The sequence below is a fragment of the Rhinatrema bivittatum genome, chromosome 2 (assembly GCF_901001135.1).
Source record: "Rhinatrema bivittatum chromosome 2, aRhiBiv1.1, whole genome shotgun sequence".
In the NCBI taxonomy this organism is placed as follows: Eukaryota; Metazoa; Chordata; class Amphibia; order Gymnophiona; family Rhinatrematidae; genus Rhinatrema; species Rhinatrema bivittatum.
In genome coordinates, this window is record NC_042616.1 from 106,284,535 (window position 1) to 106,299,662 (window position 15,128).

General features: G+C 42.2%; 1 protein-coding gene across 5 annotated transcripts in view; it reads right to left on the reverse strand.

Moving 5' to 3' along the window:
* Positions 1–15,128, reverse strand: part of DIP2C (disco interacting protein 2 homolog C) — an 851,589-nt gene that overhangs the window by 161,367 nt on the left and 675,094 nt on the right. For all 5 annotated transcript variants that reach the window (XM_029588529.1, XM_029588527.1, XM_029588528.1 and 2 more), the window contains exon 19: positions 3,428–3,564. In XM_029588529.1, coding sequence (XP_029444389.1) covers positions 3,428–3,564 — 137 coding nt within the window. The remainder of the gene's footprint in view (positions 1–3,427; positions 3,565–15,128) is intronic.

Genomic DNA, 15,128 nt, shown 5'->3' on the forward strand with positions numbered 1-15,128 from the left:
CTAACCTCTTTAGTCTTTCCTCATAGGGGAGCTGTTCCATTCCCCTTATCATTTTGGTAGCCCTTCTCTGTACCATCTCCATCGCAATTATATCTTTTTTGAGATGCGGCGACCAGAATTGTACACAGAATTCAAGGTGCGATCTCACCATGGAGCGATACAGAGGCATTATGACATTTTCCGTTTTATTCACCATTCTCTTTCTAATAATTCCCAACATTGTGTTTGCTTTTTTGACTGCCGCAGCACACTGAACCGACGATTTGAATGTGTTATCCACTATGATGCCTAGATCTCTTTCTTGGGTTGTAGCACCTAATATGGAACCTAACATTGTGTAACTGTAGCATGGGTTATTTTTCCCTATATGCATCACCTTGCACTTATCCACATTAAATTTCATTTGCCATTTCGATGCCCAATTTTCCAGTCTTACAAGGTCTTCCTGCAATTTATCACAATCTGCTTGTGATTTAACTACTCTGAACAATTTTGTATCATCTGCAAATTTGATTATCTCACTCGTCGTATTTCTTTCCAGATCATTTATAAATATATTGAAAAGTAAGGGTCCCAATACAGATCCCTGAGGCACTCCACTGTCCACTCCCTTCCACTGAGAAAATTGTCCATTTAATCCTACTCTGTTTCCTGTCTTTTAGCCAGTTTGTAATCCACGAAAGGACATCACCACCTATCCCATGACTTTTTACTTTTCCTAGAAGTCTCTCATGAGAAACTTTGTCAAACGCCTTCTGAAAATCCAAGTATACTACATCTATTGGTTCACCTTTATCCACATGTTTATTAACTCATTCAAAAAAGTGAAGCAGATTTGTGAGGCAAGACTTGCCTTGGGTAAAGCCATGCTGACTTTGTTCCATTAAACCATGTCTTTCTATATGTTCTGTGATTTTGATTTTTAGAACACTTTCCACTATTTTTCCTGGCACCGAAGTCAGGCTAACCGGTCTGTAGTTTCCTGGATCGCCCCCGGAGCCCTTTTTAAATATTGGGGTTACATTAGCTATCCTCCAGTCTTCAGGTACAATGGATGATTTTAATGATAGGTTACAAATTTTTACTAATAGGTCTGAAATTTCATTTTTTAGTTCCTTCAGAACTCTGGGATATATACCATCCGGTCCAGGTGATTTACTGCTTTTCAGTTTGTCAATCAGGTCTACCACATCTTCTAGGTTCACCGTGATTTGATTCAGTCCATCTGAATCATTACCCATGAAAACCTTCTCCAGTACGGGTACCTCCCCAACATTCTCTTCAGTAAACACCGAAGCAAAGAAATCATTTAATCTTTCCGCGATGGCCTTATCTTCTCTAAGTGCCCCTTTAACCCCTTGATCATCTAACGGTCCAACTGACTCCCTCACAGGTTTTCTGCTTCGGATATATTTAAAAAAGTTTTTACTGTGAGTTTTTGCATCTACAGCCAACTTCTTTTCAAATTCTCTCTTAGCCTGTCTTATCAATGTCTTACATTTAACTTGCCAATGTTTATGTATTATCCTATTTTCTTCTGTTGGATCCTTCTTCCAATTTTTGAATGAAGATCTTTTGGCTAAAATAGCTTCTTTCACCTCCCCTTTTAACCATGCCGGTAATCGTTTTGCCTTCTTTCCACCTTCTTTAATGTGTGGAATACATCTGGACTGTGCTTCTAGAATGGTATTTTTTAACAATGACTATGCCTCTTGCACATTTTATTACTTTTTTGTAGCTGCTCCTTTCAGTTTTTTTCTAACAATTTTTCTAATTTTATCAAAGTTTCCCTTTTGAAAGTTTAGCATGAGAGCCATGGATTTGCATACTGTTCCTCTTCCAGTCAATTGAAATTTGACCATATTATGATCACTATTGCCAAGCGGCCCCACCACCGTTACCTCTCTCACCAAGTCCTGTGCTCCACTGAGAAGGGTGACCAAAATGATAAAGGGGGTGGAACAGTTCCCCTATGAGGAAAGGCTAAAGAGGTTAGGGCTGTTCAGCTTGGAGAAAAGACGGCTGAGGTGGGGGGGGGGGGATAAGATAGAGGTCTAGAGGTCTTTAAAATCATGAGAGGTCTAGAACGGATAGATGTGAATTGGTTATTTATTCTTTCGGATAATAGAAGGACTAGGGAGAACACCATTAAATTAGCAAGTAGCACTTTTAAAACTAATCGGGGAAAATTCTTTTTCACTCAACGCACAATTAAGCTCTGGAATTTATTGCAGAGGATGTGGTTAGTGCAGTTAGTGTGGCTGGGTTTAAAAAAGGTTTGGATAAGTTCTTGGAGGAGAAGTCCATCAACTGCTATTAATCAAGCTGACTTAGGGAATAGCCAATGTTATTACTGGCATCAGTAGCATGGGTTAGACTTGGTGTTTGGGTACTTGTCAGGTACTTGTAGCCTGGATTGGCCACTGCTGAGAACAGGATGCTGGGCTTGATGGACCCTTGGTCTGTCCCAGTATGTTAATTTCTTATGTTCTTATGACCCTCTACCCACCACGAAGTTATGCATGAGATTATACATATTCATCAGCTGCGAAGTATAAGACAAGGGGGCAAAGAAGAAGAAAAAGAGGCTAAAGCAATGGACCCCTGGGGAGAGCGAATCCTGAGCATCCCTATAAGTAGAAGTCTGGTAAGAAGCGACCAGCACTCTCTGCTATCGAAGGGAGAAGCATACGTGTGGCCCGGAGACTGGACAGGTACGGAAAGTAGGTTGGAGTCTGAGACGGTGAGGGCAAGAGCAATCCCAGACAGCCGACAAGTACCAGAGCCAGAAGCAAGTCTTCTTCCAAGACCGCCTGCCCACCCTGCCAGTCCCAAGCCCAGGAAGCAAGCCTCTCCCCTGCCCACACTCTCCAGCCCTCCAGTCAGAGCCTACTTCAGAGGTGAACAGAGATATCACCTGAAGCCTAGACCAAGGATAAATAAGTTAGCCATAAGGGTTAATATATTAACAGGGCTAAGGTTTATGCATATCTGTTACCACCCATGATACAGGACTTTCTTTAGGGAAAACGGTTGCTTAGTGACCAGGAGGTTAGAGATAGGAATTGTTATTTTCTAAATGTTATACTTACCATATCTGATAAATAAAAGTCTATTCCTGGGGAGAATACATGTTGTCTTTTTCCTTGCTTACAATACCCCTCAAACACATACACCCCTACGGGGGTTGATGAGTGAAGTGAGCAGAGGCACGACCCCTAGTTGTACTTTCAAAGGGAATAGCAAGGTTTACGAATGATATCAAAACTTGAAAGGAAAAGCAAATGTATTCTATTAGGTGATAGAACTAAAATTTCTTTGGATAAAGAAGCTAACACTTGAAGCTCTTCCTCCTTACTATTCAGTGTCCTGTTGAAATATGAAGAATTAAACAAAGAATTAAATACAAATCTTTCCTTTGACCTACCTCAAACGTGTTCTTGGTCATGCCCGAAAGGCCATAATATGATGTACCCGTAGCGAGAGCGCATATGCAAAGCTCCCCTATTTCATCCGTTCTACATAGCTGAGGAATCCCATCTGGTTTCACTGAACACATTATAGCTGGAAAGAAAAATATAATTTCTTTTAATAGTTATATAAAATCAACCCAAGGAAAAAAAAAAACAAACAAGTAGCAAAGTACATGATGCCGCATAGCACAAATCAGGCACATTCCAGCAGTGAAAGGGGCCATCCCCGGGGGCCAAAGTGAGAATGGTGAATGGGGAGATGCAGCTGTGGAACTGGCAGTGTGGCATCAAAGTCCTGACTCGCAGCTACGCACTGCCAGGCTGCCATCCTGGAGTGGGAGGGGTGTCGTGGTGCCACAGCCGGCATCAAAATTACATTTACCACTGCCGCCACCACCTAGACACAGCTCCTTTTGTCCCGGCTGCTGCTATCACACTCTCACTGCACACAATCACATCTGTCTGTACACTAATTGATAAGGCACTCTATCAATAGCTGCATGTCTTTCGTTATGGAATGAGCTTAAATATAGATTACTTGTAGATACGGTAGTGACATCAGAGAAGTTTATTAAAAAATAAAATAAAAGCTCCAAAACATTTAATAATGCAGGGAGCATTTGGTAATAGTTTATTGAATGATGGACTGATTAGCATCAGTGAAACAACTATGAGCATTTTGGTGTAAAAATTCCCAGGTGAAAATGTAATTGTTTTAGTCACTAAATGCTTTTTTCTTAATTTTATTCTTTTGTAGAGGACTGTGTATGTCTTGTTCAATTGTTTTTCCTTTGCTTATTCATTTCACAAGATGGATGCTTTTTTTTTTTTTTTTTAACTCTTTATTTTATAATTTTTATGGCATACAATCTTCCAAAGAAAGAACTAAGCATTGTGCTACTGCAAAGAGAAAGAGATTAACACGACTTAGTAAAAGATAGAGTGAAATACAGCAGCCTCAGAATATCACAAAGATGCTCATGTTAAAGGGAAGGGAAATTCAGAAGGAGGCGGCATATTGCTTTTTACAGCTCAATAAGAGCAAGTTTGCTTATCGTAAATGGTGTTTTCCGTAGATAGCAGATGAATTAGCCATGCTGTCTGGGTACGTCCTCCGTGCCACTAGGTGGCGGAGCTCTCTCTAAGTCTAATAAAATCTTTCAGCCAGGGGCTCCCTCCTGCCTGTTGCTAGGCTTGCCTTAGGTTCCTCAGTCAGTATAAAAGCAAGTAAGTTATGTTAGAACTGTCCAGGGAGGTGGGCGGGCCAGCATGGCTAATTCATCTGCTATCTACGGAAAACACTGTTTACGGTAAGCAAACGTGCTCTTTTCACGTAGATAAGCATCTGAATTAGCCATGCTGTCTGGGAGTCCCTGGCTGAGGTATTGAGCAGGTTCGTTACATTCAGAGTCTTTGATGTGCTCAATATTAGAAGTAATGGCGGACAGTTCCTATTAAGGCTTCTTGTTTGTGGATTTTGTGCTCTTCTGGAGGATAGTCCGACCCATTAATGCGTCATCTGCTGATTGTTTGTTCAAACAATAGTGAGATGTGAAAATGTGTAACGAAGACCATGTCGCTGCTTTACAGATATCTGTGATTGGTACTTCATGGAGGTTGGCTATGGAAGCTGCCATTGCGCGTACCTGATGTGCTTTTGGTACTGCAGGTAACGTCTGTGATATTTGAGTGTATTAAAAATGAATGCAGTTGGTTATTCATGTGGACAAAGTTCTTTTTGTTACTGGCCATCCCTGTGAATTTGGATTGAATGAAATAAATAATTAGGAGGCCTTTTGGGAGAATCTGTACGCTGCTTGTAGTAAGCCAATGCACGTTTACAGTCTAAAGTATGTAATTTCCTCTCATTGTCATTGTGATGAGGTTTTGGATGAAACGTAGGTAAGGTGATAGTCTGGTTAATATGAAAACTGGAAATCATCTTTGGTAGAAATTTTGAGTGTGTCCATAAGGTCACTTTGTCATGGTAAAATCGAAGATAAGGAGGAAAATGAACCAAAGCATGCAATTCACTTATTCTTCTCGCTGAAGTTATTGCTACCAGAAAGATCACCTTCCAGGAGAGATAACGAAGGTGACAGGTTTCTAAAGGTTCGAACGGTGGAAGCATGGGTTGTTCGAGAACTGTGTTAATGTCTCACGGTACTGGTGGCTTCTGTAACAGTGGACGTAAGCGTAATACTCCTTTCATGAATCTCGAAACTAAAGTATGACATGAAATAGGCTCTCCATTAAGAGGGATGTGGTAAGCTGCAAAAGCGCTTAAATGTACCCGTAAAGAGGAAGTGGCGAGTCCGTCACTGTATAGCAAATGAAGGTACGAGAGAAGTTGTTCTGGAGAGCAAGTGAATGGATCTGTTCCTGTTGACAAGCACCAGGAAGTATAATGAGTCCATTTCCTTTGGTAATTTAATCTTGTGGAAAGCTTTCTTGAGGACAGTAGTATGTCCTGGAGAGCAGGAGAGATGTTCAAACGTTAATACGCAAACCTCTCAACCTCCATGCCATGAGATGCAGGGAAGAATGAAGGGGATGTAGTAGTGATCCGTTGTCCTGTGTAAGAAGGCGATCGCTGTCCCCTAGAGGTATCGGATTGCAAATCGATAGGCGTAGGAAGTAGCTGTACCATGGTTGTCTTGGCCATGCAGGTGCTATGAGTATCAGATCTGCTTGGTCCTCGATACACCTCTGAATTGTTTGAGCAATGAGAAGTATTGGTGGAAATGCGTATAGGAGATTGTTTTTCCAACTGATTAAAAATGCATCCGGAGCGAGTCTGTGTGGCTCGGATAAACGGAGCAAAAGGTCTTGATCTTTCTGTTGATTTCTGTCGCAAAGAAGTCTATGGATGGGAGGCCCTAGACCGAGAATATGTGATTGGTCACTTTTGGATTTAGTTCCCATTCGTGGGGGTGAAAAATCCTGCTGAGTTTGTCTGCTCTGGAATTGTGAATGCCTGGCAGATAAGTCGCCTGCAGGAAAATGAATCTGCCGTGGGCCCATTCCAGAATCTGAACCGTTTCTTTGCAGAGGTTCCAAGAACTGGACCCTCCTTCTTTGTTGATTTAAACATGGTAACTTGATTGTCCGTGTGAATCATTACAATCTTTCCCTGAAGGTAGCTTTCGAAGGCTCGAAGGGCATAACGTACCGCTCTCAGTTCCAAGTGATTGATGTGAAGTGTCCGTTCGTACGAAGTCCATTGTGTCTGTAAGTGTTTCAAGTGTGCTCCCCATCCTGTGGGGAACGCATCTGTGGTTAGTATGATCTGATGTCGTAATGGGCGTAAGGAGTAGCCCGATTGTAGGGTGTTTGGAAGTAACCACCATTCTAGATCCTATTTCATACTGTTGGTTAATGAAATGGGGGTTGACAATGGTTGGAGAAATTGATCCCATTGATGTTTCAAGCCCCACTGTAGACGGCGCATGTGGAGGCACGTATTTGGAACCACATAAATGGATGCAGTCATATGTCCCAGAATTGTGAGGACCTGGCGTGCTGGCACTGTCGTAGCATTAACTCTTTCGAGTTAACGCTCTCGAATGCGGTAAGAATGCTTTGTCTTGGACTGTGTCTATGAGGGCTCCTATAAACTGTAGAGTCTGCGTGGGTTCCAGATTTGATTTTTCGTAGTTTATGAGAAGACCGAGAGTGTCAAAACATGTTATCGTTCGAAGAAGATGGTCTCGTAACAATGACTGATTGCCTGCAACTATCAGCCAATCATCGAGATAAGGAAATATTTGCACCCCCTGTAGTCGAAGGTGTGCCACCACCACTGCTAGGCACTTGGTGAACACTCTTGGGGCAGAGGAGAGGCCAAATGGAAGAACCTTGTATTGGAAGTGTTGATTTCCCATCTGGAAACACAGGTAACATCTGGATCTTGGATGAATTGGTATATGTGCATATGCATCCTTCTGGTCGAGTGAACACATCCAATCGTTGGGTTGAAGAAAGGGGAGTATGGATTTGAGAGAAGTCATCTTGAATTTCTCTGTTTGAAGATATTTGTTGAGTTGGGTGCAGTCCTCCTGATTTCTTGGGAATTAGGAAATATTGGGAGTAAAACCCTAGATGTTTCTCTGGGTAAGGTATCTTCTGAATACAATTGTTTTGTAAGAGAAGTTGTATTTCTTGCAGAAGATGAGATTTGTGGAATGTGAATGCTTTTTGATGGATTCGATGTGGAAGGGTAGGTAGGGAGGAAAAATGGAGAGAGTATCCATGTTGTATTATGGATAGAACCCATTGATCTGATATTATGCTATTCCATGCTGGAAGAAAATTGGATAATCTCCCTCCCACTGGTGGTGGTGGTGGCAGAGCAGGTTTTAAAAACCTGATGCTGGTTTAGCCGGTTGAGGATCAGTCAGCTGTCTAGTTAGATGGGGGTTTCTTGCACGTTGACGAGGTGTTGGTGCCTAATATGGCTGTTGCCTGGGTGGGTAATAGGTTTGAGGCTTATAATAAGGCTTAAATGGTTTGAAGGATTGCTTCCTGTAAGGAGCAGGGGTAGTGTACGAACGTCGGGCTGTGGTGGAATGCTGAGGTGCTTTTAGAGAAAGTACCGAAGTTTTTTGTTCCTTCAGTTTTGCAACTGTGGTAGTAAACTGATCTCCAAATAAATTATCTGGGCAACATGGCAGATTTGCATGTTTGTCATGGACGTTCTCACGAATAGCACTGGAATGTAACCACGCTATACATCATGCCGCTAATGCATTTGCTGATGCTTTAGATGAGATGTCGAAGCCCTCTTGCACCGATCGTAACAGGTGTCTTAATCCTTCTTCCAAGTTATAAAATGGAATAGGTAATGTGTTATCCTGAGACTCTTGTTGTAGGTGTGGCTTTAATGCTTGTAAGCTTTCAAATAGATATTGAGCTATATAGAATTGATGATTTTGTATTCTGGCATTCAGCATAGCAGATTGGAAGGATCTTTTGGCAAAATCATCAAGGGACTTATTTTCTTTATTTGGAGGCGTATTAGAATGTATCTTTATCTTACGAGCTTTCTGCATCGCAGATTCAACCACGACTAATTGGTGTGGAAGTTGGACTGTAGTATGAAATGGAGAATCTTTCATTTGATATTTAATGTCTACTTTCCTAGATGCTGATGGTGTAGATAATGCTTTCTCCATTAATGATGTTAAAACCTGGTGTTGTAGTAAAGCCGAAATCTCAAAAGGTATCGCTCCCACTATTTCTAAAGTGCTCTCCAACAAGGAAATTTTTTTTATATAAAACGGAACCGCATCAGCAAGCCTGAGACGGCGTGCTTTGTCTTGAACTAAGCCACCCGGTCTTATCAATCATTTGCGGTCCGAGTGACAGGTTTTGTTATGACACCATCCGGTGTTCAAAGTGTCTCATATAGAATATCAATGCCCTTTATATACTTCTGTTATTATAAGAACATAAGAAAATGCCATACTGGGACAGACCAAAGGTCCATCAAGCCCAGCATCCTGTTTCCAACAGTGGCTAATCCAGGCCATAAGAACCTGGCAAGTACCCAAAAACTAAGTCTATTCCATGTTACCACTGCTAATGGCAGTGGCTATTCTCTAACTGAACTTAATAGCAGGTAATGGACTTCTCCAAGAACTTATCCAATCCTTTTTTAAACACCGTTATACTAACTGCACTAACCACGTCCTCTGGCAACAAATTCCAGAGTTTAATTGTGCGTTGAGTAAAAAAGAACTTTCTCCGATTAGTTTTAAATGTGCCCCATGCTAACTTCATGGAGTGCCCCCTAGTCTTTCTACTATCCGAAAGAGTAAATAACCGATTCACAGCTACCCGTTCTAGATCTCTCATAATTTTAAACATCTCTATCATATCCCCCCTCAGCCGTCTCTTCTCCAAGCTGAAAAGTCCTAACCTCTTTAGTCTTTCCTCATAGGGGAGTTGTTCCATTCCCCTTATCATTTTGGTAGCCCTTCTCTGTACCTTCTCCATCGCAATTATATCTTTTTTGAGATGCGGTGACCAGAACTGTACACAGTATTCAAGGTGCGGTCTCACCTTGAATACTGTGAATACTATTTATAGATCCATTTCACATTTCAAAAATTTGAACTTGAAAATTGACTCATTTATAGATCCATTTCACATTTCAAAAATTTGAACTTGAAAACTGACTCGACAGCGGCCGTGTTTCGCAACTCTTAGGTTGCTTCACCAGGAGCCAATAAACAACCAATGATCTAAAAGGAAAAAAGGCATATCATCAACTGTAAACTTTGAAAAATGGAGTAACAAGTACTTAACTCGTGGACTGGTGTAGCAACCTCTTGAAACGGAACGCTGGGTTTCCAACAATTTTCTCACAATCCCGTGCTAGAGACCACTTCTAACCAGTATAGAAGATTAAATACCTGCTCTTTCAGGGGCGTAATGACATCACCCGACGTCTGTTGTTTCCAAGGTAGCTTGACGCTACTACTGTTGCGGTGCTGCTTCAAGCAGCGAAACAACTCATAGGTAAGAGACCTGTCATGACAAACAGGACTGGGCTTCACAGAAAAATATTGAGTTCAAGCATATTATTCAACCCGGCTGAATGAACAGTGTTCAGTGTATGAATCCATCGCTGCTCCGCTTGCAATAATAATCTATTAAAGTCACCTCCTCGCCACGAGGGAAAAAATTGTTCTAAGACACAAGCCTTTAAATCATCAAATGAGTGTGCATACTGTAGACAATGGACCACTAGAGGTGCAGTGACACGTTCTGTATTAATACAGGACCGATGTTCTATCAAACGTGTCTTCAATGATCTCTTGGTTTTCCCTACATACCGCAAATTGCATGGACGTTGAATGATGTAAACAACACCAGTGGATAGACAATCAGTTTTTGTTTTTAATGTGACATTTCTTTTTAAACTAGTGAAATGTAAAACTGAAGTAGAAATCATAATGTGGCATACAATACAAGATCCGCAGGTAGTGTGGCCCCCCATATTGTGTTGTTGGGGACAAATAGATGAATCTGAATGTACCAATTGATCTTTCAGGTTTGTACCTCGGGTATAAGTAAATCTGGGAATATCATGTAATTCATCATGAAGCTGTACAATATGCCAGTTATCTCTAATTATTTCCTTCATTTTATGTGCCATAGAAGAGAATGGTAAAATATAAGTGAGCGCCTCCTCATTTTCTTCAGACCATGGTAAAAAAAGCCAATCACGGTGCGTATATTTCGCTCTAATATACACTTGTGTGATACAACATGGGGGATATCCTCTCAATTTAAATCTTTCACCTAATTGCTTGGCTTGATGTCGGACCTCTGACATAGTTGTACACAAACGTCGAATCTGGAAAAATTGGCAGGCTCTCTTTCAATGAGTGAGGTTGGGCACTGGTGAAATGGAGTAGTGTATTACTGGCTACTGTTTTCTGAAACAATGTGGTAACAAAACCCTCTGAGGTTTTGGTGATATTAATGTCCAAAAAATCAATGTGTGTCTCTTGGATATTAGCTGTAAATTTGAGGTGAGTATTACAGTTATTCAACCATGTTGTAAATTGATGAAAATCATCCAACGTACCAGTCCACAACAGCAGGATGTCATCTACATAGTGTTTCCAAGTAGCTATATGTTGTGCAAAAGGATTATTTGAATAAATCCAATGATCTTCAAACCATCCCATGTACAAACTGGCTATATCAGGGGCCATGGTGGCCCCCATTGCCGTACCACAGATTTGTTGAAAAAAATTCTCCTTCCCAAGCAAAAAATTTTTTTGTCAAGGCTATCCTTGTTAAAGCTTGTAAAAAGGAAGAGGGAATCCTGTGGGGTCTAGGTCTTTTCTCAAAATGCTCAAATGCTATCCTGATGGCTTCTTGTTGCGGGATATTCGTATATAATGCCTCCACATTTAGTGTCGCTAAAAACATAGCAGTGGTGTCTAGTTGGCAACTTTCTAAGAACTGGATCATCTGTTGGGAATCTCTAATATATGATCCAGTGGCGTAGCCACGGGTGGGCAGGTGCCCACCCAACTTAGACCCAGGCCCACCCAACTGGCACCGGAACTGCAAGGCTGTCGCGGGATCCCATCCCCGCGACAGCGAACAAGAGAACCCACGCCTCGCGCGCCATCACGGCACACATGGGGAAGTGCTGCTGCGGCCGTATGGCCAACCGGTCTTCCTGTTCGGGGGGGGGGGGAGCAGAAGCGCCGCGCGCAGCTTCCGCTTCCTCCCCCCAATGCAGGAAGATCAGCTGCCTCTCCTGCTGCCACCCGTTCTCCTGCTATCTTCGGACCAAACGGCCCACCGAATTTCCTGTTTGGGGGAGCGGAAGCGCCGCGCACAGCTTCCGTTTTCTCCCCCAAAGCAGGAAGATCAGCTGCCTCTCCTGCTGCCACCGGCCTCCTGCTATCTTCGGGCGTCGGGCCGTACTGCCCGCCGATCTTCCTGCTTGGGGGGGGGAGGGAGGAAGCGGACGTTGTGCGCTGCGCTTCCGCTCCCCCCCCCCCCCCCCGACAGGAAGTTAGGACGCCCGAAGATAGCAGGAGTCCGGTGGCAGCAGGAGAGGCAGCTGATCTTCCTGCTCTGGGGGAGAAAGCGGAAGCTGTGCACGTGCTTGAATGTGTATGTGTGGATGAGAATGGGAGTGTGTGTGGGTGAAAACTGGAGCCTGGGTGTGTGTGTGGGTGAGAATGGAAGCTTGAATATGTGGGTGAATGGGAGCTCGAATGTGTGTATGTGTGGTTGAGAATGGGAGCCTGGGTTTGTGGGAGGGTGAGAATGGGAGCTTGAATGTGTGTATATATGGGTGAGAATGAGAGCCTGGGTTTGTGTGGGTGGGTGAGAATGGAAGCTTGAATATGTGGATAAGAATGGGTGCTTGAATGTGTGTATGTGTGGGTGAGAATAGTACCTTAAATGTGTATATGTATGGATGAGAATGGGAGCTTGAATATGTGTGGGTGAGACTGGGAGCATGGGTTTGTGGGTGAGAATGGGAGTCTGGGTTTATGTATGTGGGTGAGAATGGGTGCCTGGATGTGCGTCTGTGTGTGCATAAGAATATAAGCCTGGGGAGGGGTGAGAAAGTGAGAACTTGAATGTGAGCTTGTGGGGGGGGGGGGGGGGGGGAGAGCATATGAGAGTGAGAGCTTGAGTGTGTGAGAGGGAGTCTGTGAGAGAAAGCGTGTATGTGTGTGTGTGGCAGGGAAGAAGACAGTAATAGAAGAAAGACACTGAAAAGGAAATAGGAAATGAGCTATAAGGGAAAAAATGGGAAAAAGAGACCAGGACCAACTGATTAGAAAAATACAAAGATCAGACAACAAAGGTAAAAATATATATCTATATTTTGAGATGTTAGCAATTTAAATATAAGCAACACAACCGCTCTCTCAAAATTTATGGACAGGTAGGAGCCGTGTACAAAATCGTAATAATAAGAAGGCTAAAGTACCACAAATCACCGTGAATTATGTTTGTATCATTAAGTAAACCTCATACTTAGGCGTAGATGTGAATGCTATGCTGCATAATTTGGCATTATTTATCAGTAAAAAAAACAACTAGTAGACCTGCATGCCTACAGCCCACCCATGTTAACCTTGTGCCCACCCAAAAAATCAATTCTGGCTACGCCACTGATATGATCTCAATTCACTCACATGTGGAGCTAAAAATACATCTAGAAATTTTGATAGAGGTTCTAACAGAGAGCCTCTGCTTGACACGATAGGGCGTCCAGGAGGATTTTGAATATCTTTGTGTATTTTGGGGAGGACGTAGAAGACTGGTACTGGAGCTGATTTCCATAATAAAAAAGCAGCTTCATGTGTTGTGAGGAATCCTTGGTCAGTACCTTCCTTCACTATAAATTCAATCTCACTAAAGATCAATTCAGTGGGATTATTCAGTAATTTTTTATAGAAACTTGATCTTGTAGTTGCTGTTGAATTTCTGCAGTGTATTGGGAGCGATCTAAAAGCACGATCTTACCTCCCTTATCTGCGAGTTTAATCACGAGGTCATCATTCTGTCGCAAGGTTTTTAAAGCTGTCGCTTCTGATCTTATCAAATTCGAAAAATATCTTCTGTCAGAAAATGCTGATCTCAAATTTTTCAATACTTTCTGGTGAAAGGTGCTAATGACAGTATCTGGTGGACCCGGTGGTACCCATGTGGATTTGTTCCGAAGAATTGATAAATCAGGAGTGCTCGGTTGATGAACAAAAAAATGTTTGAGATATAATTTCCAAATGTATTTATGTAGGGCTATCTCTAATTGAAACAAATCTCCCTTCAGAGTTGGTATAAAGGACAGCCCTTTGTTTAAAATTTGTATCTGATGAGATGACAGCAGATATGATGATAGATTCAAAATCAAAGATTGCGATGAGTCTGTGACCGAGTCTGTCGGGGATATTGCAGATCGTCTGTCCAATTGGTCCCTCTTGCTCGTTGGGGGCACCTGTAGCCCCTTCCTCTCCCTAAAAAACGACTATCAGATGTATTTTCTCGTTTCTGGTCAGTTGTAGATGATTTATTTATCACTTCATCCCCTGATGAATCGTCACTCCCTGAATCGAAAGTGACTTTATTGGGTTTTGACTTAATCTTGTTCTCACGCACATCCATGGATAAATGTAACCTGTTGTGTAGTCACGTTCATCTCGCTGAAATTTTTCAAATTTCAGTTGTTTCAAGTCTGTCTGGAATTTATCAATGGTCTCATTATATTTGTTCAGTTGTTCAGTGTATTTATCTGGTTCCATCGTATTGGAAAGTTGTTCTTTGATAACTGCAATTTCAGATTGAATCTCTCCATCTATCTTTTGCACCGTCTTGATAATCAAGATCATCAAGTCCAAATTGCACTTGTTTAATATCGCATTCCAGTCCTGGATAAATGCAAGATCCTCTTTGTACAGATGTGGTTCTTTAGACATCCTTAATCCACGCGGGATCCGCTGTTGACGGCAATATTCCAGGAGCGTGTCAGCATGTAAAGTAGTGCGAACTGACCGTTGTGTTAATTTTGTCAAAGAAGCCCACTGGTCCGTGTCCGACTGTCCTGAACCAGTTAAGAATATCGATGGTTTTGCCAGAAGCAATTGTAAATCAGCTTCAGAGAATCTGAGTGTCTTCAAGGTCTCTGTACCGGACATGCTCAAATACTATAACAATATACCACAAACAAAGAGCCACACTGTGAACCTGGTACACTAATGCTGAAATCACAATCTGAAATTGCAGTTATCTGTGTCCAATACGTCCTCATTTATTGGTAACTTCGAAGGTGGAAGGCCTGTAGGTACCTTAGTGGGTATTTGTGGATCTTCTGGAACAGGAAATGGTTGTTCTGGAGGTCCTGTGGGTGGTAATGTCAGTGTGACTTCCACCTGTAGGAGTTGATCAAGAATGGTAGTAATTTTGGACATTGTTTGTGCTGTTAATGTCAACGTAGATGGCTGTGGAACTACCGCAGACTTTAATGGTGGTTGAGAAGGTAAAACCTTTCTTGGAACCGGCGAATCAATGGATAGTATAGAGGCAGATGACGATCCCTGTGAAAAAGATGTATCTGATAGGTGAATTGGTGATAGATCTTCTTCAGATTCTATTGGTAAGGGTGTT